Source organism: Gymnogyps californianus, chromosome 3, assembly GCF_018139145.2.
Source record: "Gymnogyps californianus isolate 813 chromosome 3, ASM1813914v2, whole genome shotgun sequence".
NCBI lineage: Eukaryota > Metazoa > Chordata > Aves > Accipitriformes > Cathartidae > Gymnogyps > Gymnogyps californianus.
The window spans coordinates 71,869,211-71,896,559 of record NC_059473.1 but is presented as its reverse complement, the minus strand read 5'-3'; the positions used below and the strand labels follow the sequence as shown (position 1 = coordinate 71,896,559).

At 44.1% G+C, this 27,349-nt stretch overlaps 1 protein-coding gene across 1 annotated transcript in view; it reads right to left on the bottom strand.

Moving 5' to 3' along the window:
* Positions 1–20,600, bottom strand: part of MAN1A1 (mannosidase alpha class 1A member 1) — a 153,435-nt gene extending 132,835 nt beyond the window's left edge. Inside the window, exon 1 of the mRNA XM_050894658.1 lies at positions 20,001–20,600. Within this exon, the coding sequence (XP_050750615.1) occupies positions 20,001–20,600 (600 nt within the window). The remainder of the gene's footprint in view (positions 1–20,000) is intronic.
* Between the last annotated feature and the right edge of the window lie 6,749 nt (positions 20,601–27,349).

Here is a 27,349-nt window from a genome sequence, read left to right as displayed (position 1 = left end):
AGGGAAGTGGAACTTGTTCTAACAAGTAAATTACCTTCTAAAATAACAGTCAAAACACAGGATGCTGCGTGGCCAGGAGATTCAGACTTGACAGAGTTAGCTTGTCACTTAAATAAAAAGCTACTGGTCTAAAGCGTCATTAAAAAAAAAATAATCAGTTCTGTGAGATCTGTTAAGTAAAAGTTAAGCCTATCTCTAAAGGTGGAAACATTTCATTAAGTTACGAGCGAGCAGCGTACCCAAGGATGGGAAGATACACTTTGTATCTACAACAACATATCTGGAAACTCAACACTGCCCCACACTAGTGTATTACCACTGATTTCCCTGCCACAGTAACAGCTCTTAAGAGTAATGGCTAGTCCCCAAAAAGATTTACATGTAGTTACAAGCAGGCCAGGTGTATTGGGTTTGCATGGCAAGGTTGGGGGGGGGGGGGGGGGGGGGGGGAGGCGGGGTGCAGACTACAGGGGTGGCTTCTGTGAGAAGCTGCTAGAAGCTTCCCCTGGGTCTGACAGAGCCAATGCCAGCCGGCTCCAAGACAGACCCGCCGCTGGCCAAGGCCGAGCCCATCAGCGACGGTGGTTGCGCCTCTGTGACAGCATATTTAAGAAGCGGGAAAAAGTTACTACGTAGCAGCAATTGCAGCTGGAGAATGGAGTGAGACTATGTGAGAGAAACAACCCTGCAGACACCAAGGTCAGGGAAGAAGGAGGGGGAGGAGGTGCTCCAGGCGCCGGAGCAGAGATTCCCCTGCAGCCCATGGTGAAGACCATGGTGAGGCAGGCTGTCCCCCTGCAGCCCATGGAGGTCCATGGTGGAGCAGATATCCACCTGCAGCCCGTGGAGGACCCCACGCCGGAGCAGGTGGATGCCCAAAGGAGGCTGTGACCCCATGGGAAGCCTGTGCTGGAGCAGGCTCCTGGCAGGACCTGTGGACCCATGGAGAGAGAGGAGCCCACGCTGGAGCAGGTTTGCTGGCAGGACTTGTGACCCCGTGGGGGACCCACGCTGGAGCAGTCTGTTCCTGAAGGACTGCACCCCATGGAAAGGACCCACACTGGAGCAGTTCGTGAAGAACGGCAGCCTGTGGGAAGGACTCACACTGGAGAAGTTTGTGGAGGACTGTCTCCTGTGGAAGGGACCCCACGCTGGAGCAGGGGAAGTGTGTGAGGAGTCCTCCCCTTGAGGAGGAAGGAGCAACAGATACAACGTGTGATGAACTGACTGCAACCCCCATTCCCCATCCCCCTGTGCCGCTGGGGGGAGGATGTAGAGAAAATCAGGAGTAAAGTTAAGCCTGGGAAGAAGGGAAGGGTGGGCAGAAGGTGTTTTTAAGATTTGGTTTTATTTCTCATTATCCTACTCTGATTTGATTGGTAATAAATTAAACTGATTTCCCCAAGTGATGTCTGTTTTGCCCATGATGGTAACTGCTGAGTAATCTCTCTGTCCTTATCTCAACCCATGAGCCATTCATTCTATTTTCTCTCCCCTGTCCAGTTGAGGAGGGGGAGTGATAAAGCGGCTTTGGTGGGCAGCTGGCATCCAGCCGGGGTCAACCCACCACACCAGATTAAACCTATTTACAAACTTTCAGCTGGCATGGTTAACTGAGAGTTAAAAATTTACCTGCACTAGATAAGAAAGGCAATGAAGTGCTGATGTGGATATTGAAGGGGAAATCTTATTGTCCCATCTGTCTGTCAAAAACAAACAAGCCAACTCTTATCACTGCCTTACCCTGCTGAAATAGAAGAGACTGATTTCCTTGTATTCTGCTTGTACCCATTAATAGCCTATATTCTTTTAAGGCTGTCATTTCTTTGAGGAGAAATCAGCTTTTGAGTTTAGTCCTTTTACATGTACTAGCATAGTAGCTTTGACGAAAGCTACTAGGCAGTGTGTTCATCTGCTACTGACTCTGAAATAGGTCACTAACCATTGCTCCAGCTAAATCAAAGCAGACCCCTCCAGAAGTGTCACACCAGTCAGAGCCCACAGCTGAAGTGCTGAAGCCTGGAGCTTTCCACGTCCCATCGAAGAGCATTGAGCCATGGCAGGAAAGCCTTTGGGCTGTGCAATACAGGAGAGAAGGCTTTGCTCTGGTGCATGGTGCTACTGGAGCTGGTCTCTTACCAGGGCCCCTGGCCAACGACTGAAAGCCAGAGAGTAGGCCTGTTGTTGGTCCCACAAACACATCAGTGTAATTAAAATATGCAGTAGCTCAGACTTTCAATTTCTCTAGCTGACTCCATGCCTACCTTCTATATGATGCTACTGCTACTTGCTAATAGGTAATAACCAGAAGCCATAGCAAGAAACCATCAAGTTTAAATACTGAGCAAGTATTTTACATTTTTTGAGGAAGTATTGAAGTCAGCATCAAATGTACATACTTGCTTCGAAAAGTCAATAATGCCTGCTGGTGTAACCTAGTGCTGTAATCAGACTGCAAACTAAACCCAAGGGGGTGTCAAGCAGAATGGAAAAAGAAGGGTCTGCAAGAGAGGCAACACATCAGAAATACATCTGCATTTGAAGTTTCCTGACAGTATTAAATAAACTCAAATTCAAAAGTTACAGTCCTCCAAAACACATGCCCTGAAAAACTTGTTTAATATTTGCAGTCTGGTGGTTTTTTCATTGATTTTAAGAGAAATTGCTTACTGCTTTCTTTCTCGAGAATGGCAGTCCCTGTGGAGCAGCATCTGCCTTGTTTGAAACTGACAGATCGGGCCATAAAGAAAGGAAGCACTCATCCACTGTAATGCCCCAATTCTTACCTGTTTCCACTCTCAATACTGAAAAAGGGATATTAGAATGCTTTAAGAAAGCATTGGGAAAAGCCAGTGTCACACCACCATGTCACGGGTACTCTTAAAAGGTAGGCAGTGGGAGAGTTTAATCCCTTGCCCCAGCTGCAGGGATCTGCTGGTGATCCCGTATGTATACACTAATATTCTTCTTGGGAGCAAATGACTGTAATCAACTTGTTCGTGCAAGGTACGGTTTTTACAGGTCAAAGTGAACTATAGTTTTAGTTGGCTTGGCTTTCATCCACATTATAAAGCAAATAAAGGAATATATGTTCATCATATGACCAAAGCTTCAAGAAAAAGTACAAATATTCCACAATCGGCATTCATTTGCAGAAACATTTGGCCCCTGCGGTCCAAAAGGCTTGGCACCAAGTGCACATACATCTCTTCTGTGATCAACACCAGCACATGCATTCTGCCTTCAGGGAACAGGATTTTTCAGTGGCAAGGTGTGTGCCAAAAAACCACTGGTTTTTTGGTGAATTTGCCTCCAGCTCTCATCTGGCAGAGCCATGGCTGGTTAGATTTTTAAGTGTACTGCCAAAGCCCAAGGGAGAATGAAAGGAACATGGGTTTGTGCTGATTTGGGGAAAGTGGTTGACTGTACAGATCTTAAAAGGTTATGAAGATGTAAAAATTATTTGTTTTTCCTCACAATACATATTTTCAGTATTTGTCTGTAGAAACAGAATCAAGTAGGTTTCGGGATAGATGTTAAAAGAAGTGAAAATTCTGCTAGAAAAAACCAAAATATTTTTTAATTCACCCGGAGGTATTACTGAGGTCATAGCTACTTCAGTAACACTAACCATATCACAAAAGCTGGAAAGCATGAATGAAACTGAGTGATGTCCCAAAGTGAGAGGAATTAACTATGTGGATTAACTGTACAAATTAATTGTTATCAAATTCCTCGTATAAAAAGCTGATCGAGAACTGCTGATTAGGATTTTCAGTAAACTATAAAATAGTGAATAAAATTTATTTTTAAACATGTTGTGACTTGCAAGTAAATGCTGTTCTTATCCAAAGAGATCTATATTTAATTAGTAGTAGCACTTCTGAAGATCAAAAATGTTATTTCTGCCCAGCAGTCCAAAGGGCAAAAGGTAAAATATATGAATAATAAAACATTTAATCAGACTTCATACAATAAAGTCATTAGTACACCTTCATATATAGCTATACAGTAAGTTTCAAGAACTACCTTTCATCATCCAAGCTGCCAAACACTTCCTCCCTACTCACCAGTCAAAACGAGGGCATTTCCCAGGTTTCAGTCTCATATGCAAGCTGGACCCGCTGTGAAACATTCATGCTAATTACAGTAAGAGCAAATACAAATAGAAAAGCATGCTACAACCCTATCTTCACCATGTTTTAAAAGATGGTAAAAATTATAGTTTGGCTCTACTTTTTTGGTAATAATTCCACATATTAAGGTGTAAGTTTTTTCTTTGGTCTTTTTCCATTAACACACATACGTATTTATACATACACACACACACACACACACACACACAGAGCTTCCTCCGCTTCACTCCAAACACTCTTTTATGTGCTAGTTTCTTTGGTAAAACGTGGGACAGTCGTGATGTTCCTAGTTACTAGTTCTCAAATGAAAGACGAGCAAGTTTTCCTTCAAATACTTTCACTGTTCCTTATCCCGTCAGAAAACCCACAAAGTTTCTCTCCTCCTTCTATATAACATCTTTGGGGAATTTAGTCAAGTCCTTAACTATTTTAAGGAAAAGAGAGAAGTTGAAATTTGAGTGGGGTTTTTTTTGAGGGGGCATGGCAGTGGTAGAAAAGATAGCACGTAACAAATTCCCAGTTGTTTTGATTACAGCACGTACAATGCCACCCAGGATGTTTTCTATAAACAGCATATTTGAAACTGGATATTAAAGCACATCAGGAATATCCAAGAAAAATTATAATTTATGTTCTTTCTGATTATAGCACATTCACAGCTCACTTTACAGCCTGCAGAAGTTCCCCACATAACACAGGACAATGGCAACATGAAGTTACCAAGTACAAGAGAATCATTACTGGTGAAGCTGCAGTAAAACCAGCCACGAAGTTCTTAGGGAAATGTTTCTCCATGTGGACGTAAGGTAGGGCTGGTAAAACAGACACTAGGTGTGTTTGACATTGAGGTAGTAGATCATGTCCCCATTTATTTGCACTGCAGTGTTCACACGAACACAGAGGACTTTTAAAGCTGTTTTTGAGACTTGTCTTTGGCATCAGCTGCTGGCCTTGTTCCTTCCTCAGAAAATAAAACATACACGTTTTTCAAACAGCGGCATGAATCTGAAGCAAATACGACTCCTCATGGCAAATAAAGAATAAAATAGGCATTACAAAAATACTGTGTTCAAACAGAAGGGAAGAAAAAACTCCACAAAATCCCCCCCTCTCCAGAACACAGTAATGGGTAATTAGCACACCCGTACCAGGAAGCTACTATAAAGTCACTCTGAAATGAACACACGTAACATCTTGCAGTGCACTGTTATGTGTTTAAAATAACTTCGTAATAGTTGTGTCCTTCTAAGTTCTCAAGATCGAGACTACAGCTAACAAAAAAAAAGTTTTTTCAATGCCCAGCACATACAGATCAGAAGACCATTCATCTAAAGTTTCTTTTCACCCAAGTAGTGTGACCTTGAACAGCTTAGACTACAGCACCTGCTTTACATCGGAAAATGAAACGCTGAATTTTTACTTCAAGTCACAGATCAAAAATGTGCAAGTGGAGATGCAGCCACTGGTCACGCTTTGAATTGCTAAACAAGATTCAAAATAACTTATTTTCTTGATGAAATGAAATCTCCATACACAGACTCAGTAGAAAACTTAAGGAAAAAAAGTCTAATGAAAGTTAAAAGAAGTGTGACTCCTTTGCAAAACTCAGAGGCCCTTTCCTCAAACTTATTCCCACCACAAGTACTCCTGTAGGTTTTACAGCTACCTTTTCACACTTTTGCTTTGAGTGTCAAATAAAAACTTTGGGTGATCACTGTTCCCATAACAAAGGATCATAAAGTTGGGGAAGAAGGAAGGTTATATAGTCCCTGCTATAGCTGGAAAGAGCTTTGCTTCTCACATCACAAAATCCGAATAGGCATGTCAAATTGAAGGGATGCTCATGTATCACTATAATGCTGGAAATCTACCCTTTTAGAAGTGGCTGGTGAGTTTGGACACCGAGCATGAGGCAGTATAAAGAAAGACTTCTGTAAAGCCAGACCTCTTTGTGATGTCAAAACTGACAGAAAAATCAAATGTTGAAGAGTTGGACTCTCATGAATTGGTAGTGCAGTGCAATAGTACAACCCTACCGTAAAAATATTTACAATGCCTGCTGTAAACCATGCAATAAGTCACACAAAACAGATGGAAATTTAATCAAAATACACAAGTTTGTAAGCTAGCAATAAGTATTTGCTAATTTTAAGTGCTTACAAATGAAGTTAGACCCTTAAGAAAGAAATCAAACAGAACGGTGATTTAAATCTAATTCAGCAGTATCCATTTCAGTTACAATTCAAACTTTGAACTTCGCAACTGTAACTGACACTGTATTAGCTTTCATGTCCTTAGTTTCATATTTGCAATGTATAAACATTAGATGATTGATATTTTGATCAGAGGTACATAGAGGGAAGAAGCTTCAAAACAGCATATGATTCTTAGATGGCACGTCTCCCAGCCCGTGTCAGTATGCTAGTAACCCATTCACACCCACAAAAGTGGCAAGAGCTGCAACTAAGAGTTTTGTTTTCCATCAATAGCTTGTATTTCAAAATTTCAAATTGGAATTCCCTATATTAACCTGTTTGTCCAGTATTACTGTTTGTCCAGTAAACATTTTCTCATTTTTAAAAATTTCAAAATACCTGCTGAGCTAACATGCAGTTGCCTGCTGTGCTTCCCTAATGAAACCAAGAAAGGTAGCACAGATGCAAATTAGTCAGAAAAGGCCACATGTCCTTTTCCTCTACCACCCCACCTCCCATAATAAAAGCTCACTTCAAAACAATTAATGCATGAATGAGAACTGTCTAAACCCCAAGTCTATTTAAATGCTAGACAGGAGAGTTTAAGATCCTGAAGGAACTGAGGAAGACAAGTAATAAAGACCCCGGACTTTAGGGGAACAAGCTCAGTCTGTTCAGGGACCTGATCTGCAAGATCCCATGGGAGAGCTCCCTGTAGGGCTAAGGTGCCCAGGAGACCTCATTGATCTTCAGTGTCCCATGGCAGGAGAGCAGGGTGGCTGCATGAGGAGCACCCGGCTGAGCTCAAGCCCTCAGGGAAGCACACAGAGTGGGGGCGGGCACGGGCTGCCCCACGGCAGCACAGAAGCACTGCCCAGACACGAGGGGAGAGAAGGCCAAAACTCAGCTGGAAGCTGCCACGGGACAGGAGGTGCCTCTACAGGTACATCAGCAACAAAAGAAGGACCAAACAAAACAGGGACCTGCTGCTGAACAGGTTCAGAAAACTAGTGACAAAGGACATGAAAAGGTTCAAGCGCTCAGTGTCTTTTTTGCTTTGGTCTTTACCAGCAAGGCATACTCATGGGGCTTAAGTGGCAAGAGCCTGGGGAAAGGTGTCAGGTAAACGAAGACCAAGCTAGGAACAGAGCACTTAAGCAAAATGGACACACGCAAGTCCATGGGACCAGATAAGATGCTTCTGATGGTGCTGAGAGAGTTGGCTGATGTCATTGCAAGGCCTCTCTAGATCACCTTCGAAAGGCCGTAGTAACCAAGGGAGGTCCCTGGTAACTGAATAAAAAAAGCAAGAAGGAAGATCCAGGGAACTACAGGCCACTCAGCCTTATTCCAAACACTGGGAAGAAAATGGAGCAAATCCTCCTTGAATCTATTTGCAGGAACATGAAGGACAGAAACACCTTTGTGAACAGCAAGCATAATTTCCCAAAGGCAAAATGTGCTCAACCAAACCAGTTACTTATTATGATGAAGCCACTGGCTCTGTGGATGAGGACAGAGCAGCAGACATCATTTCCCTCAACTTTAGCATGCTTTTTGATGCAGTCCCCCTTAGCAGCCAAAAAGGCATGGACTAGATGGCTGGTCAACAACATTGATGAAAAAAGTGGTTGGACTGACAAGCTCAAGACAGCAGTAAACAGGTCAAAGTCTAACCAGCAGCTAGCTACGAGTGACATTTCTCTGCGGTTAATCTGAACAACAAAGCAGAACACACCCTTACCAACTTCATGGGTAATACCAAACTCCAGCAATCAAGAAGCTGGAGAGTAGGGCTCCCACCTGAAGGACCTCAACAAGCTGGAGGAGTGAGCTGACAAACCTTGTGAAGCCAAATAAAAGCAAATGCAAAAATCTTATACCTAATGTGGAACAATCCCATGCCACAGTACATGATAGGAACTTACAGGCTAGAAAACAGCTTTGCAACAGGTGTCCTGGGGGTCCTGGTGAACAACCTGTTGAACATAAGTAAGCAAGGCATCCTTGCAGTGATGAAGGCTAACTGTATAGTGGGCTGTGTTAGCAAGAGTGCTTGCTAGTGATGGGAAGCAATTAACACTTTCCATGCAACATTCCTGATGCCTCAAATGGGAGCCCTGTTCTTGATTTTCAGCTCCCTTGTACCAGAGATTAAAGATTTAAAAAAATAAAAAAATAAAAAAATGGAGAACATATGACATACGAGAAGAGATAGATGGAGCTGGGTTTGTTCAGAGTAGAGTAGAGAAGAGAAGGCTTCTTAATGTCTTAGTGGGTGCCCACAGAGAAAAGGTAGCCAAGCTCTTCTCAGTGGTGCACAACGAAAGGAGAAAAGGCAGTGGTCATCAGTTGCAGCAAGAGAAATTCTAACTAGATACAATAATAATTAAAAAAACCTACAATAAGAGTCTTCAGACACTGGAATATGTTTGTCCAGAGGGGCTGCAGAATCTCCCTCCACAGAGATTTTCCACACTTGAGTGCACAAGACTGAGCAACCTGATTTAATTTTTAAGTCAGCCCTGCTCTAAGCAAGAGATCAGGCCTCCAGAGGTCCAGTGGTGAGTCTGAATCTCTCTCCTTCTCAACAACAAAATCCTATGATAAGCAGAAGGTTGGGAGAAAGAACAAACAGGACTACAGTGTGCATAAATGCAGACCAATCATGTCTCCATAATGCTTTCAGATGATCAGGCTGCATATGAAAACTGTTTCCATGAAGTCTGAAAACTTTTTCACAGAGTATCTACTTTCTGCAAGGTTTAGAGTTATATAATAAAAAATAACTTGAGCAAAACTGTTTATTGAAATACAAGGATTTCTTAGCTCCATTCTAATGTTCTGGATTTTGCTTGCAGCATATATATAATTATCTTTTCCATTTAGATGACTATTTATTAAAAAAAAAAACCTACGCCTTTTACTTTTTTCAAGGTGTTTATTCAGATCAGAGCTTGCCCCCACCAAACTACATCTTCAGTTACAGACAAAAGAATTTATCATTTACCAACTGTACAATATATTTGGTTCTTATATAAAACATATATATGGAGAGAGATGCAAATACATCTCTGTCTCAATATATGAATACAGTGATTTTTTTTTAAAGAAACTGCATGAAGAGACTTATGGGCTTTTCTTCAGAAGGGTCATTTTTTGAAATACCCTTCTTGATCTGTGATGTCGCTTCAGCCCTTGACAAGATCACACGCATTTCTATGAAGAGTCGGTTCAGGTTCAGTGTCATGCTTACTCTAGAGCTTTACAGAATAAGACATAAAAACATCAGTCAACTTGCAGTTTGTCTTTACATAGCATACTTTTTCCCGTGGTGATTCTTCAGACGATCTCACCAGAACAAAGAAAGCAGCATGCAGCTTTGAAGCATTATGACTTTTTAAATATGTGATGTGTATAACTCTTCTACTCTCTAAATGGTAATTAGGTTTTCTGTTACATGATTGGGGGGGGGGGATGGGGGGACACAGAAATCCATCACTGCAAATGATTAACATCTATTTCTCTTTAAACTTTAGTTTAAAGAATGTAGTATTACTATCTAGGTCCAAAACAAAATTTAAAGTGCAATTCTCAAAATCACAGATGGGTGGAGAACTATAACCACAGTAACAAGCAGCAGATTTCCCTACAGACAGCAGTATGGGCAAAGCTTTATCATTAGTATCACCATTCAGTGCACCAACAGATGTCAGTGCTCAAAGGCAGTGAGAAAACTGACAGTAGAGTTAAAGACTGGGTCTGCATCTGCGTGTGTGTATCAGTGAACAGTAAAATTACTATCTCCTTAAGCACTACACTTTGAAAGCAAAATGGTTTTTAGCTTTTTTTTTTTTTTTTTTTTTTTTTTTTTTTTACACGAGCTACTTCCTGTTTTCTTGGAAGAAAGCAGTCCCTGAACAAAAGAAATTTCAAAAGGTACAGAGATGTTTATTATGCAGTGGACTAAGCGAAAGAAAAATATGCACATACTTTAAAAAAATAGCCTCACAGTGGTCTGAATACTAATTAAAGAAGCAAGCCACACTGATCTAATGCAATTTTATCACAATGTTTTAAAAGCACATACTGACTTTGAATAAATAATTGAAAAAGAGGGTTTATGTTGCCAAGCAATAAGATCACCCCTACACAAGTCAGATGATGTAAAATTCTGGAAAAAAGTATCAGATATGCTTTCCTTCCTACTTTATTCATCTAAACAATACACAGTACTGCCTCTAACCTAAATGCCAACATTTATCAATATATATCTTCACATGAGAAGTGCAAAGCTGCTTGCTTTTACATTAAAATTGCAACTTCTGTTTCGGCACAGCATCAGAGAAAAAAATTTGATTCTTCTGAAATAATTTTTGAGATGCACACAGGAAGTCTCGTAACAGCCAGATGTTCCATAGTCATCAGCTCATTCATTGCACAGAATCATTTTGGTCCTTTGCTCAATATTGCCTACCATCTCTTCCGATCTTCATGTATTTTCTTATCTTGTTAGAGATTTGCATTAAAAAAAAGGGCCCAGTTTCTTAGAAGCCAGACTTCCATTCACTGGCTTTATTCCTAAGACAATTTAAAAGCCAAGGTACATATAGTTTCCAAGAGGGAGTGGGAGGACAAATGAAAGTAGATTTTACACTTGCAGTTACCTTTGCATAAGAGACTGCATATCTCAGTGTTCCCACAAGGGCTGTGAATGTTTAACAGTTATAAGAAAGTAACAGCAGGTTATGTGCTCATCCAATCTGTTTGAAAAGCTTTTAAAATTAGAGGCATCAGAATGAGCAATACCTGTATCTTCATAAACACCAGCTATAAAATCCAATCAGCTTACTGCAGAGACTTATAGCAAGTTGTCATCTTATTTCGTACAAGCATTTCTTGGTTACAACAGAGTTCAAACTGAAGATTTCAAGATGCAAGAAAGGCAAACTGGGAGTTTTACTACCCTACTGGCCTTCCTTCAAAACAGCACTGGGCCAGAGCATTTGATTTCAAGTATTGCTTAAAAAGCTTACAGCTAGTGACCTAAACATAGAACCAGGGAGCCTCAGGTTTAGCCTCCCCCTGTAACAAACAGTGTGATTAGCAGCAGTTTAGTGGCAAACCACAGCGGCCCATGTGCAGCCATGAACAAGACTCCAAAACCCAGGTTTAAACTGACTCTAGTGAGCTGATATGCCCAGGCTAGGGACCTGCAGCATGGGTATGAGCACAGCCAGCCTTCGCCCAACACACAACAGCCGCCTCTGGTTTAGTGGGGAACAACCAAACAGGATCCAGGTAATCAAGCTCTGCTCTTAAACCTGTCACACTGTGCAATCTTGTGCAAGTCACTAGACCCCTCTCACCCCTGGAAAACCAAACTGCTTTCTCACAACGGTAAAGTCTTCTGGACGCTGCAGGCAAGGCTGCTAAGCACTGCAATACAACAGCGGGTTAACCACAATTCTGTAAAAGGTTTCATTTAATCTGGTTCGGGCAAGCATGCGCTTTATTACTCGCCAATTATGTTTTCATGACAGACTTGCAGACCCGATTATAAAAAGTCATGGAAAACAGAAAAACAGAGATGCTTCTTAGAAGTGTGCACACATTCTTTATATCACATGCTTAACAAAAAAAAAAAAAAAAAAAAAAGCAAATTTTGTTGATAAAGGAGATTTTCACACAAAAGAAGGAACCGGTACATTGAGTATCTGGTACATTGCCCATATTGCTTAATTCATAGGCCCCCCTAAACAATTATTTTCTTCATTTGTAAAATGACAGTTCTAGAAATAACTTAGAAATAGACCACAAAATCCTTCAAAACTGAACATCTAAAACATACTTTACACAGAGACACATCTGAATAGTTGAGTTTGTTACCAAAAAAGCACACAACCGGAGTGTTTCATCATCTCTGTACCATCTCAGGCAGCAGTTCATTGCCAGAGAAGTGCTGCACTGTTAGACAGCAGCAAACACTGAATCAAAGCCACTTTCCTGAAGTATTACTCTTATTCTGCCAAATAAGTTAGGACGACAAATTTATTATTTGTAAACAAAGGAAATACTTGTTAAGATATTCTACTTAAGATGAAAACCGCAGGAATGTACACCTATGCTGGCTCCCCAAGCTAGAAAAAAAACCTCAAAACCAACCAAACCGAACGTTAACACACTCCACAATTCTTACAGCAGAATGTTTCAGATAGCTTTAAGAAAGGGTCTGTCCACCCAACAGTCATACAAGTGCTTCTGTAACGATGATAATTACCTTCCACAAGAAGTGCTGTCTCCTGTCTGTCCATGATTTCCTTTTCATAGTCCTATGCTTTCATTAACATTCAAAGAAGCTATCAAAGCCTTGCTGTCTACCACTCCTATTTTCCCCCTGAACGAGATAAGACTTTTTTGGCCTTAACGGTAGATTTTAATAAACAGGTGGACTTTTTCTGCTTCAGTTTGCCCACAGCATAGAACTACAGCCTTAAGCAACTGTACTCACCAACATTATGATTTACTCTATTTCGTTATATTAAATGGCTGCCATAGGCTGCTATACTAACATTAAAATACGAAATCATCACCATGAGAATATAACTTTTGCCAAAACGCAGGAGACATTCCATTTTAAGCTTTACCTCATGTCTTTACATCACCTTATTTAGCTTTCACGAAAAGAGTCCTGTGCGTCTGGAATTTACGTTTTGCCTTTACATAAAACGTGCACGTGGGTTTTCAGTTAAAGAATTAATCATGTGCTCGATTTTTTTGTGAAAGCCAGATGTTTTCCACTGAACATTTAAAGCCTTTTCATTTTCCCCACAATTCTGAGGATCCAGTTACATAGGACATTCAGTTAGTTTTGGTAAATTTACCTGTTGAGAATGTAGACCAAGTCTGAATGTAAGAAAACTAAATATTCTTCTTAGCTCACAGAAAACAGGTGTAATGCTGAAAAAAAAATGAACTAGCAATGGGAACACACCCTATTCCAGTCAAATATGCACACAGCCACACACAGAGACATCCCTCCACCTCACGACCGAAGTTCAAATCAGACAGGCATTTGCCTGCATGACAGAAACTTCAAATCATTTGACTGAGAAGAGGCTGCCAGGTTCTCAAAAAAAAAAAAACCACCAAAACGGGGGGAACAGCTGAAGCAACTCACCTGAAACAATGTCCCCCTCTAAAAAGACCTTAAGGGCTCCCAGCAGAAAGAACATTAATTTGGCAAAGGCATATCCTATTTCATGTCTTGTGGACAAAAAGATGCCTCAGTCCCATTCTCCTCCACTTTGCTCTCCTTTCAAATGCATTGGCTTAGTGGGGGTCCACTGCTTCCACTATACTCAGACCTCCACTAAGACATTTTGGCTCTCTACCCCAGCAGGCCACAAACCCAACAAAAGCAGGGGTAGCTTTCTGTCTGGTTGGCAGGTTGAACTGGCTCTGCATAGGGTCTGCCATGTGACAGAACCAAGAGGTTGCTTAATAGAGTCACTGAATCATACTCTTAGTAACTCAGATGAAGCTTCTCTGCATCTTGTAGTGCCATTATCCCTAAGCAAGCAATTTAACTTCTGTTTTGTGACATTTTAGATGCCATAAGATAACCCCTACCACTTCCAGCTGCCACTTCACAAGAGCACAAATCTCCCAACAAACCCAGGAAAAATGTCTACGAGCCCTGTGAGGATGCCCTTAACTTTGGGGTATAAGGTACCTACCTACCCACCATATTTGATTCCCTTTATTTAGGCACTTAATTCACCTCCTTAGTGTCTTTTATAAAACTATTTAAAAAAACCCCTTACAATAAACAGTATTTATCAGGAAGGAAAGCACTGCAAAACACACAAAGAACTAGTAGATACAAAAATACTGAAGATTATAGGTAGGTAAATAAAGCTTTGGGGAAAAAAAAAGCCAAGATTCATTTTAAACTCTGACAAACTGAATGACAGCTACAAGATATCAGCATTAAGGTCACAAAGTACTTTCAAAAAACATCTTTTGAAATACATTGCATCATCAGCATGTTGCCAGGAATCACCACATTGCTTACTCATTACATGTCAACTCCTTTCCTTTCAGTGTATCTTGTTCTTAAAGAAATGTACCATCAGGGAACATGGCTTTTTCTGTTTGAAACCCAAACCACTCAATACTTCCACAGCTGCATTTTAACTCCTTCCTTCCCCCTCCTATGAAGGCCCCCACAACCTTCCTCCCAGTCAAAGCACTCTGAATTTCAGTCTACACGAGCTGGGGCTTCAGTAATTCCTGCCACAGTGTTTCTTTTCCCCTTTTCGGTTCTGAGAAAAGGGGTTGGGAGGTAACAGTCTCCTGAAGTGCAGCACTTCAGCCTGTTACAGAAGGTTATTACAGTAGATTTGCTCTGCAAATGTCACATTGCAGAGATTCAATTTTAATGGAGAAGCTAGGCCAGAAGATCAGATACCAGCTCCTAAAACAAGGCTACTGAAAGAGGTTTTCTACCTCTTTCATCCACATAGTACTGTTCCCTCACCACAGCCAAAACTAGCACCAAGTCAACCCTTCCATTTAAGGCCTTCAACTCGCCAACTTGGCAGAAAACTATCCGACTTTTTTGCTCTGGCAGTTTTCTGCTGGTTTAGTGAGCTGAAGCAGCTTACGGAGGGCTACACTGGAATTAACGCAAAGTAGACAGTGGGAGAAGGCAGTCAGAAGTGTTAAGAAGAGACTTCCCCTCCTCTTTTGACAGCAACAAGTATTAGTGAGCTCACCTTGTCTCATAAAAACCACCAAAAAGAAATAAATCTCCCCCCAACCTGGCACTGGACCCTCCTGAGCCGCAGCACCGGGATACCAGGCAGTAGGAAAGCAAGTGGTAGAAGCATGCAGGAAGGCACAAGTGGCTGACCGCCCTTCTTCAGCAGTGAGCCACCTCCTATAATTTGGCCTTCACTCCTCCTTGTTAACGGAGAGTTCTGATTACACCCAAGTACTGCTATGTCAAGTGCGTATTAGATCTCTGATTAGTGCTTTATCTCCATGCTCACAAGCTTTCTTTCCTCCAGATACTTCTGAACTTCCCTGCAACATTACTGAAACTTCTTGCTTAACCTAATGACTTCCAACTAAACTGCATGAAAGCCACCATAGAAAACAATTAAATAAACAAAATGAATACTGAGGACTTAGGAAGCTCCAGAATTCACACTGCAACCTCAATTCAGTTCTTTATGGAAAGACAGTGTGAAGTAATGTTCAACTGCAGAGTCTGTTTTGCTGACTTGCGACCATTGCCCTGTCGAGCTCAAAGAACCAGTGCTCAGGAATGACTGTAGAATCAGTGAATAAAATTCTCCTCTCCAGGACTTCTACTAGATGACTGTAACAGTTGAGAGCTGTGCAAGTATTTGGAGCACCGCATGATCATGCTCTTCGGACATAGATTCGTTTTCCAAGGAGGCTTTTATCCTGAAAACATGTCCAAACAGCTCCAAACAATAATGTGTACAGTTTCCAAGCTAGTTACCTTGTACAAGAACAGCACAGCTGCATTAGTATGGTGCTCCACCAACACTAGTAGCTTGCTGTTCAGCAGGATTAATTAGCCTGGGCAGAGCACCGCACTAATGTGATTATATTGCTTCTAGTACCTGAGCTAGCTCATTCATCGTTTTCTATTCCTTTCCTCTGAAATAAAAAGAGTTCAGTTTTTGCTATTTTCTTAACACCTAAATAATTCAATCACTTTTTTTTTTTTTTGGTAAGAGAGAGGAATGAGACTTGGAAAAGATTCAAAGTCAGATTTTCCTAATTGAAGCAGTGCATCTCCTGCCTCCATAGCCTGTCCCCGCTATTACCATCCTCTTCTAATCACTTCTTTTGTTCATATCAAGCTGCCAGCTTTTCCAAACTGCCTATGCACCTGCAAGTCTTCTCTGGACATCAGAAATAATGATGTCCAGCCACAAACAACAGTGACAAGAGCAGACACTGGAAGACTTTCAGCTTGAGTTGAACAGAGTCATCATTGCCCTCCACTCCCCCTTTTTTACAGATGGAGAACGGATATCACAGGAGGTACTTGCTCAAAAGAGGGGCCACCTCTCCAATCAATGAGTGGCAGAGCAGGAATACAAACCACAACCTCCTCATTCACAATCTGGGGCTCCTATCAGGACACTGAAACAGAGACCAGTGTGAGGTGTACCAGGTACCCAGACCCTGCCCCAAGTCATGGAGACACCAGAGCATCAGTGGAACTGCCCGAAGAACTCAAGTTCTGACAAAATACAAGTGTGCTGGTATGCTCAAAAGCAGCTGTGCCTCTTTGCTCAAGCCCTCCTGAAGCATCTGGCATGAGGAAGACACTCAGAGCAGGCAACATTAGGTCAGCCAGTAAAAAATTCAGCCATCACAAGCAACTGACAGCAGTTTTACAACAGGAAGTACTGGGCAAACCACACTGCTGGCAGTATGGCCAGACCCTCTTTCTTTTGAGTTTGCCTGTAACTCATCATCAGAAGAGAAACAGAGGAATATTGCGGCACCCATTAGTATCTCTGGTCTTTGGTCCACATCCCCTATCTGTGCAGGCACATCTACACACAGGCAGGCCCTGCGAGTGTAACACGGTGGGATGGTTACCACACACAGAACTTGAGAGCAACCGTATTGTTCTGACGGAGTGGAAGGTAGTGACAGCAACACGATCTCCACTTCTCCATGTTTCCACAAGTCTTTTACTTGCTCTATAAGCTTCTAACAACTTATTTTTCTAGTTATTTGTCATACTATGTTGGTTTTGATACTAAAAAAGGTTCAAGAATCTTTATATTCCCACCTTTTTTAAGTTTCACCTTTTTTTTTTAAATACAAAAGAGTATGCCATAGAAAAAATGCATAAAATTTCTACAACAAAACTTTGTTAAGAAATGCTATAACGTCATGGCATTTTGTTTTGTGATCGCAAACCATAGTGTACTGGCTGGACTTCTAAACATTTTAACTTAAAATTTAGAACAGTAAATGAACAAAACATCTCTAAGCTCTCTCCCCTCTCAGCTTTATGTCAGCACATTGATGAGACAGAGCTCTTCCAGGACAGAAATGCAGGGAAGAACAACCGTTTTTTTTGGCAATTTTTTTTTTTTAAAGTAGCCTTCTTCCTTCCGTCAAAAATATCCACAGGGATAGTTTCAAATTTTGAGTTCTAGGTTTACAACATACATCATACAATGCAGACGCAAATTCCAGACTGAAAAGGGTATGAAAGCAGAAAGATGCTTTACGCTTGCACGTCCAGCATGCAGCCACCAGGCACAAGGAAAGGAGCTTTAAGGGATAATTCCAATTTCTGTGCATGTACAGTGTAGTACAAAAGTTCATACTTCAAAAAGTTACAATTTAAAACTATTTCCAAAAAACTGCAGATTAGAATTCCAGCTTGACAGTAAAGTATCAACATAAAAAAGTAGACAACAGCTTGCAAAGACAGAGGGAAAAGCAACATAAAGGCCAACACATGAAACAATGTGAAGCAAGTTAACACAGAATAGGAAACACTGTCTTACAGTCAATGAAAAAAAAAAAAAAAAAAGAAGTATTCTTTAAAAAAGAAAAATCAAACCAGTCAAGGTACTGCAAAAATGCAAGAGCAATTAAGTAAACAACATGTTAAAGTCACATACTGAATCAGGAGGAAAGGAAACTCCCAGAAACAACACATAGTATTGAGGAATTATACTGAGATATGAAGGAAAAATAAAGATCTGGAAACTAAGTGCAGTCCCTCTGTCATCTCCTATGCCTACACAGCCAAAAATCTGGTTTGGGGGGGTTACTGTGTTGTTGGTGGCTTCTGTGTAGAAGTGAAGGAGAAAGAAGAGTGATGGAATGGAAAAGGAGGAAGAAAATTTGAAGAGATATTGGGGTATGTATGTGTGTACACATACATATATACACAAACATACAAATATATGCACACATACATACGTGTATCTGTATATACTAAAAGACAACTTGGACTACTTGGCACAGAGCGGGACCAGCAAAAGCAGCAGTATATATAAGTTTTATCTTCTTCCTCCTGCTTATTTACTTGTTGCAATCTTCTATACTACAGAATCATGTACATCTGGTCTGGAGCCTCATTGCTTCTAAATACTTCTACATGGTAATTCAAGATAACTGGAAAAAGAGTTTTCTGGTATTTCTAATTGTTCTGTACGCCTCAGGGAGGCTGTGTGACTAAAACAGAAGACAACATAGTCTCTGCACACTGTGGTCTGTACCGTGCACTCCTGAGAGTTTCCCCCTGCAAAATACCTTTGCATTGGTATTTACTGCTTATGACTGCTGCACAATTTGCTAGAATAAACTGATGCAAGGACTCCAGAGCACAGAACACAACTTGAGATTTGTGAGAGCTTATTATCTGGTGCTCCATGTGATATCAGGGCTCACTTTTCAGACCGCTCTGTACAAACACACGATAAAAATAAATCAGTCCAAATAAGGCTAACGATGTTTCACAAACACAGAAATACTCAGTAGTTATAGTCTCACTCCTATCTCATTACCATCACCACAGAACAGGAAACATACACTACTAATTAATTCATAAACCCTAATCTCTGCAGGCAGCTGAAATTGTCAGTTCGATAAATAAACCAGGCAGTAACGACGGGAAGTTGAACTATATTATCAAGGAAATTCTTCTTCTGTCAGAGGACCCTGTCAAGCTCTGCTCACGACAGCCTCACCTGTACACAGTTTGGAGAATTTCTATAACGAAGGACTTCAAAACCGTACCTGAACCAACCAGGCAGCACGAACGAACAAGACAGTTCAGGGAATCTGTCAAAACGCATACAGCTCAGATGCTTTACCGCTATAACCTAAATTGACTGTATTTTGCCAGATACCCTCAACTCTTTAGACAGCCGATACCACAGAACAGTGAACCGCACCAATCCGAGACAGATCGCGACACCCCTCAAGCGCTGCACCACACCCGCACCTCGCACTTGCAAACGCACCGGCTCGGCCAGCGCCGGACAGCCCGGGGTAACTCCTCCTCTGCCACCGGTGCGGCACGGGGAGGGCGCCGTCCCCCGCACCCCGGGGAGACACTCGCCGCTCACCGACCGGCGGCCGAGCCCGGGATGCCCCACGGGGCGCGCAAGCGGACCCGCGTCGCGGTGGGGCTCCCGGGCGTCGCTTTTCCTCCCCGGCGCCGCTGGCCCCAGCTTCCCCAGAGGCGCCCCGAAGCCTGCCGGCGCTCGCCGGGCTTTGCTTCCTCCCCGGGTTTCGGTGCAACAGCTGGGGGAGGCCGGTAACGTCGGGGGGGCGGGAAGCGCAGCCGGCACGGAGCGCGCCCGGCGCCGGCACTGCCGGGTCCGCAGGCAGCGCTCGCTCCGCGGCCGCGCAGGGGCGCGGGACGCGCCGCGGGCTGCGAGGGTGCAAGCGCGGGCGACGAAGCCGACCTGCGCGGCGGCTGCCGCCGAGCGAGGGCCGGCCAGAAAGACCCCCCCTCCCGCAGGGGAGGCAGGAGGGCTCAGGGCTCCCCCCGCCGCCGCCGCCAGCCCCGGCAGCGACCTGTTGCCCGGCGCGGGGGTGCCGAGGCGCGTCCCCGGGAGCGGAACCGGCCGCCGCCACTCACCTCTTTGATTTTGGCCCTCCTCTGCCGGACGGCGGGGTCGGCGGGCTCCTGCCCCACGGCGCCGACGGGCTGGCGGAAGAGGCGCTGGGGCAGCCCCGGGGCGCCCGCCTCCTTCCTGCCGCGGGCGTCCTGCAGAAGTTTCTCCTTGTCCTGGCGGATGTCCCTGCGGATCTCCTCGGGCAGCTTCTGCAGCGTCTCCTTGGCCTCCCGCAGAGCCCGCTCGTGGTCCGCGCGGATCCGCTCCAGGCTGCCCGCCCCGCCCGCGGCCGGCGCCGCCGCCCCCGCCGCCGGGCCGCCCCCGGGCTGCGGCGGGGCGCGGGGCTGCCCGCCGGGCGGCGGCGGCGGCGGCTGCAGGGCGGCCGAGTGGAAGAAGACGCCGCTGAGGAGCTTGGAGGAGTCGGGCAGGAAGAAGATGGCCCCGAAGCAGAGGGTGATGAAGGCGCTGAACACCAGCAGGAGCACGAACTTCTCCGTCAGCCGGAACGCGCCGGGGCCCGCCGCCTTCCTGCCCCCGCCGCCCGCGCCGCCGCCCGCGGGGCCGCCCAGCGCCCCCGGCCCCGCCGCGCTACCGAAGAGCGGCAGCAGGCTGGCGGCGGGCATGGCCCCCGCGCCGCCTCAGCGCAGCGCAGCGCAGCGCGCCCCGCCGCCGCCGCCGCCGCCGCCGCGCAGGGACCGCACCGCACCGGACCGGACGGCTCGGCTCCGCCGCTCCCTCCCCGCCTCGGCGGCAGAAAGTTTCCCCGGGCGGACGCGGCAACTTTTCCTTTCCCCACGGCCGCGCTCCCGCCGCTCCCCCGCCGGCAGCACTCGGCGTCTGCGAGGCGGGCGCTGTCAGCTCCAGCCCATGCTGCCGGGCCGCCGCGGGTGCCGCTCCCCGCTCCGCCCGCGCGGAACTGCCGGGCAGCCGGGGGCGGGGCGGGGCGGGCCGGGGCCGCCGCCAGCCCAATGGCGGGGGGGGCGGGGCGCGGGCGGGGCGGGGCGCGGGCGCTGCCGCTCTGCCGCCCTCCCGCGCTGCCGGAGGTCCGCGGGTCCCGGGGGTCAGCCCCGGGGAGGGCTTCCCGGTCTCGGGGGGGCGGGCGGGCGGCGCGGCGGCGGTCCCGCCCGGCCGGGGCAGCGGGTGCGGCCGCTTCGTCCCCGCGGGCGGCGGCGGCGGCGGCGGCGGCCCGAGGCGGGCGCGCGGCCCCGGCACGTGCCGGCAGGCAGGCACGCGCGCACACGCGCACCCACGTGCACACTTGTGCACACACACGCATGCCCCCCCGCGGATGTGCGTGCACGCACAGGCACACACGCACGCACAGCGACACGCGTGCAGACACGCGTGTGCACCCACAGCGGTGCGCGCGGGTGCTTGCACGCTCACGGACACACGTGCACACGCGTGTGCACACACTCACGCGTGCACACAGCTAGGGGCAATGCGAGGGGAGGCAGCAACACCACACCTATGCAGGGGAGCAGGCCAGGCGGCAGAGCGGGGCTGGGTATAATTCCTTACCCGCTCTTCTGGGAGGAGCCGTATTCTTTGTAAGAAAAGCAGGTTTTTAATTTTATTTTATTTTTCTGCAGGTAAAAGGTACGTCTTTTGCAAGGAAGCAGGGGGAACATATCTATGTGAGTGTGAAAATTCGACTTTTCGCCTGTGCTACTGCAAACGGCAAAACGACGTGTGTTGGCACAAAGAAATGTCGTATTTGATAGCTGATCAAATTGCTGCATCGAGCTCCCCAAGCCTTCCGTGAGACGAAAAGTTTAAAAAAAAAAAAAGATACTGATTTATTATTTTGCTCGTGTTACAGAGCAATGCAATAAACAGTGGGGATGTGAGAAGCAGGGAAACACAATAAAACGCCGGGTCACTTCAACTGGAAAAGGGAATCCAGCCAACACCCAGACGTTTATCTCCAACTTTTTTGGAACATACTTGGAGCCCACGTAGACTTTCACAGCGGTTCAGCACCATAAACTTAAACGTTTCCTCCAAAATGTGAACCACAGAGTCAGAAAGAAAACAGTGAGATACGTTGTTCCCAGAAGTTATGATGCTGAGGTTGGTTTGTTTGTGTATTTGCATTACTTTATTTTGCAAGGGGGGAAAAAAAAAACAAAACAGTAGAGGGAAGCCTGTGCTTTAAATAAGGGCAGGGAGAAGGCATTGCATAAGCTGTACAGACGTGATTTTGAAAATGGGCTTGGCATGGGCCTAATTCTGCTCCCAGTGGAATTAAGGGGAGTTTTACCATTGACTTAATAGGAATAAAGTAAGGCGGCTGCCCAGTGCTTTTCTAAATCCCATTCTTTAGAAGTTAGAATATGTAATAGATTAATTAAAAACAGGTTTAGAGAAGACAGTTACATAGAAATGTTGGACTGAGTCCTGCAAAACTCCCATAAGTATATGAGCAAATGCTTCTGTAAAATTTCAGGATTATATATGAAACTGAAGGATCAGGGGCCCAATTTTGCATCAGTGAAATCAGTAATTTCCTTTAGTTTTTGCTCTGGTTTTCATTTAAATCCTATTTTTTCCTGAGTTGCATTTCCCCGCATTTAGATGCGAAACTGTTCTTTAAACTAAACAATAAGCACTCTGATTTTGACACACATTTCCCAGAAATGTGTAACGTAGCCTGATAGCTGTGCCAAGATAAAACTGTTTAGGACTGAAGAATTCAGCCTGCTTGGAAAAGGAGATAAGAATCTATGCTGCTTTTCTTTTCTTTTTTTTTTTTTTTTTTTTTTTTTTTACAGCAACATTTAAGGTAGCAAATATGGAGTTTAGCTATTGAAAGACAGTTGACTAATGAAAAAGCTTCCTAAATGGTGAAATACCATTCCCGGCTTCAGCGAGCATATTCTGCTTCAATCGCTGTGTATGTGGGTATATAACATTTTTCACAGGTTGCCCTCAAAAATCATCACTACTTATGTGATAATATTTTGGGGGCAGAATTTGTTGCTGGAAGAAGTGCCTTTCTTCAGTATTCTGAAGAAAATCCTTAGGTTGCCGTATTTCTATAACACTTCACGAACGGATGCAAGAGTTGCAAATAATACCATCACACGGGGTTCTGCTCCTGTGTCTCCTAAACTGAAGCCCTCTGAACCCACCAGCCTCTTGCCTTCTTTTGGTGTCCATCCTAAGTGCTAGGGGTTAAATGTGAATCCACGCCAGGGGTTTCACTGCCACCCTCATCGCTGTCTTTCTTTGGGACATCCTGCTCATTTCCTGAGCATCAGGGAAGCAACAACCAGTATTTTCTATGCAAAGACAGAAATTGTTAAATTCTCTAGCCTCTGTGATGAGATGGTCATTCCAAGGACAACGATAATCTAGGCCCTAGAATGGGACTCCTCCTCTGGGCAGGACCCTAAATTTTGTATGCAGAGCGTTCCTGTTATTAGAACCTAACGTTACAGTTACCAGCGAAGTCATGTGGGAACTATTCAGTGGGACTATTGATGCATGTAAAGTTACTGGAGTACAGAGCTGTTCAGAAGATGAAGGCAATGGAGACTGAAAGAAAAAAAACTGCCTCAACCCAACATTACTATACAAGTCCTTTGTTTTTTTGTCAATAATTTACTTTAGGCACTGTACAAGATATTCCAAAGAACACAAAAATACAGGGATTATCTCAGAAGAAAATACTTCAAATGCAAGTAGTAGAGCCAAGGGTTGTACGTGCTTAGTTTTGACTGGCTGTGTCCATCAGGCAATGCAGCTGTAAAGTTAAATCACATTGACAGGTGCTTAAATAGTGTCAAAAAATCCAAATAAAGCATGAACAAATGAAGCCTAGTGTCTGCAATAATCTAGTGACAGCAGTGGAAAGCCCACCCGCCCGCACCAGGGCTTGCACTGGAAGAGCCTCTTTCGATACAGCTTTGTCAGCATACCCACCTAGCGGAAACATTGAGCGGGCTGACACTTCGGGTTGGTTTTTGTTTCTTTTTTCTTCCCCCCCTCCAAGTTAGCTGCATTACTTCCTGGATGACATCAGCTAAATGGGAAAAAAAAACCCCAAGTCTTCAGGCAGTTGTTTTGCTATGCTGGGTAAGGCTGGGTCCTATCCAGTTTGGTTACACCAACTGAACGCTGGACTGCATCTCTCCCGCAGAGGGAAATACTCCTTCTGTGGGTTCAGCTACAGGATCAGGAACCATTTTCCAGCAATCATGCACAGGTCAAGCATTTATAGAAAGGTAGAACTGATATATGAGAGGTGGTGAAAGGGAGATTTGCATAATCAAGGGACAAGGCTCTTTTCTATAATAAATGTTCTGAATGGGCAAGTTTGCTGCATATTGACTGAAAGGCCTGGAAAAAAAAGTAACTCTACTGTTTCTGTTTCTTTTTCTTTTCTTTTTTTTTTTTTTTTTTTTTTTATCAGCTACCCCTAATTTGTCATGGTTCTAGCCTTAGATCTTGCCTAGTGATAGGGAATTAGCCTGCATGGTCTAAAAGATACATGTAACAGATAAGGAGGGTGTTAGCGGTTGGCCCGTTTTCAGGCACATTCAGCTGCAGCAGAGATACTGACTGATGATACATCTTTTTGGATAGCGAGTTTGTAACAGTACCACTCCCTTACAAGGGGTTCCCAGTGTTACGTTCTGGTTAAAACTTCTATAAAAAATTACTTGACAGCTTCCTTTTGAAATGCAATACTTTTGCCCAGCTCTTCAGAGATACTTTTTACAGGCTTGCCTTTGGGAATGTGATTCACAAACCCAAGTTAGACATCCAGCTCTTCATAGAATAAGTAAGTAGCGTGACATAGACTTAGGGTTCCCAGGGCTCACAAGCTGGATTCGTAACACCCAGCATGCTGTTTGGAAGGAGGCTTCAGCCGTTTGAGGACCAGATGTGTATGAAATGCTCTCTGTCTCTCCGATTTTGGCGCTTGGCTGCAGTTCTGAGTTCAGTATGTGAGGAAAGTGTGATTCACAGCTGCAAAAAACTTTGCTTGATCTTCAGTACTTTGAGAATAAGGGACTGCCTCATGCTTTTCTTTAAGAGTTCAGAAGAGAGAAGTGTTGACCACTGATTTAGGAGTCCTGTGGTTAGAGCACTTGCTCAGGAAGTGAGAGATCTGTGTTCAACACGTTTTGTAGTCTCAGGGGATTCAAATTATCCTCTTTTGCCTTGCAGTAATATCCTGGAGAACATGTACATTCCCCACCACCTTTCCTTTTGAAGTAGTGCTATGACTCAGAGAGGAGTGCAGGACTCTGAGGGCAAAGAGGAGAAAAGTTTTCCATAAGGAGCGTTGCTCAACAGCCCTGACACTCCACTCCCAGAGAAGCCTACAGCCTAAGAGCTAGGGCACTCATCTGAGAGATGGGAGGCACCAGTTTATTCCCTTCCCAATGAGACGAGTGTTGAAGATTGGTCTCCTATTTGAGGATGAAAACCAGAAGAACGACAACTAAATTCTATGACAGCCTTTCTCAAACATTTCCTCTAGTTAAACACATGAGATGATTGTGGCTAATATCCAAACTTTATAAATACTGTAGAAATGTACCAGGAATATGAAGCTGTAAGCTCGCAGACCTTCTTACTCCACTCCTTCAACTCTTTTCTGACATGGCCCATCAATGCTACGAAAGGTCTCTTTTCTATCAGTATCTTTGGAATTACCCTTCATAACTCCTTCCATCCCCACCTGAGGGAGGGGATTATTCATTTCTCAAATGAAGGCTCTGTAGCGCATGCAGCTTTCAGTGCTTTTTGGGAAGGTTCGCTGAAAGTGTCCAGCTAAGCATCCAGCTAAGGGCAGAAAAGCTCTGCCCTTTCTCTCTTCCCCAAGATTTCAGAAGGCACAGAAGGTGAACTGCCAGAAATGCTGCCTGAAGAAAATATTTGACTCTCGTTCTATAAAAACATGAAAGATTAAAAGCATTTTCTTCAATATTGCAAGAAGCCTGAGTCTAGAATTTGAACTCTGACCACTTGCAGGATCATGTTCAGTACTAGCATGAAGCTATCATACTCAACCCCAGATGGCATCTTTGAGAATATCTCACTTAAGTTATTCCTTGCTTTTCATCTTTTTTTTATTGCTTCTGTTATAGACTTTTTGCAGTCCCTCGGAGCAAGCAAACAAGGCCATGGTGTTATGTGTGCAAGGCAGAGGCAGGAAAATAAAGAAAAAGAGCTACAAGCTTTTGTTCCTGTTTCCAGAACAGTTTATCAATGCTCACATCCTTGAAGAGAATTTTAGCTACTGAACTAAGAAATGGAAGTTAGCATTTATGGCATTTCATCATTTAAGATTCAGATAGGCATCTCATGTAATTATTCTCATAGCAATTAAGGATGAAGTTGTTTGAAGAGATCCCATGAAATTCCATCTGGACCTTCGATCTTTAAGAGATTATTAAAAGTCATGACAGATACCTCTATCCTCTTCCCTTGTCCCTCAGAATTGAAGAGAGTGCTGTTACATAGAGGTTGGTATGTTCTTTAATTCCAGTCTCCCATTTCTGTACCCATAATCCCCAGCAAAGGTAGAAGGCCACCAGATATGGCATATATTTAAGGGACAAAGCTCAGTGGATTGTGAGTGACTGAAAACAATTTACCACTGTGCTTTCCTTTAGTCTTAATTATCTCCAATAGCACTAAAATATCTTGCGCCAGCACTATGACTGTAGCAACTGCTTTCTCCCAGCAGCGCTTTCTTGGCTGTCATCAAGTTTGTATACGGCATTTACAGGTAGGAACTTAGAGTTTATTCTGACAAGATTAAATGAAGACAAGGAGGCAAAATTTTGTGAGAGGATCCTTGGAAAACAGACTTACTTTCCTTTCCAAGGTGGCATCATTTTCCTGAACCAAAGGGGAGAAGCGTTGGCAGAAAACAAGACAGGGCCATTGACTTTGGGTTTTGCAGTCATTTAACAGCTGTATTTAGCAACCAGATGATGGGAATAACTGGACACCTTGGTTGCAAACCAAGCTGGCTCTTTCAGTATATAGGCCCCAAGGAAAAGTGGTTAGAGTGGAGATTACTAACCTGATAACCCTGCTAAGGAAGAAAAGTGTATTATAATAGATGATGGAAAGTATCAAGAGATCTTAAAAACAAAGGACACTGTGAATTATTCATTTATTTCTTTATATTAGGAGTGCTTGATTTGTACAAGATTTTAATTCCATATTTAATGGCTCCTTGGCTATTTCATAGAAAACAAAGCTGAAAATGTTCCTGACCTTTTATCACCCCAATCACATGTGACGCCACGTGGATTGTGTAAATTGCCCTCATGTAATAGTTGAAGTGTTGTCCTCATGCTTCTCTCTTCCCAATGGCTGTTTCCCTAACTAGATGAGTTAATTC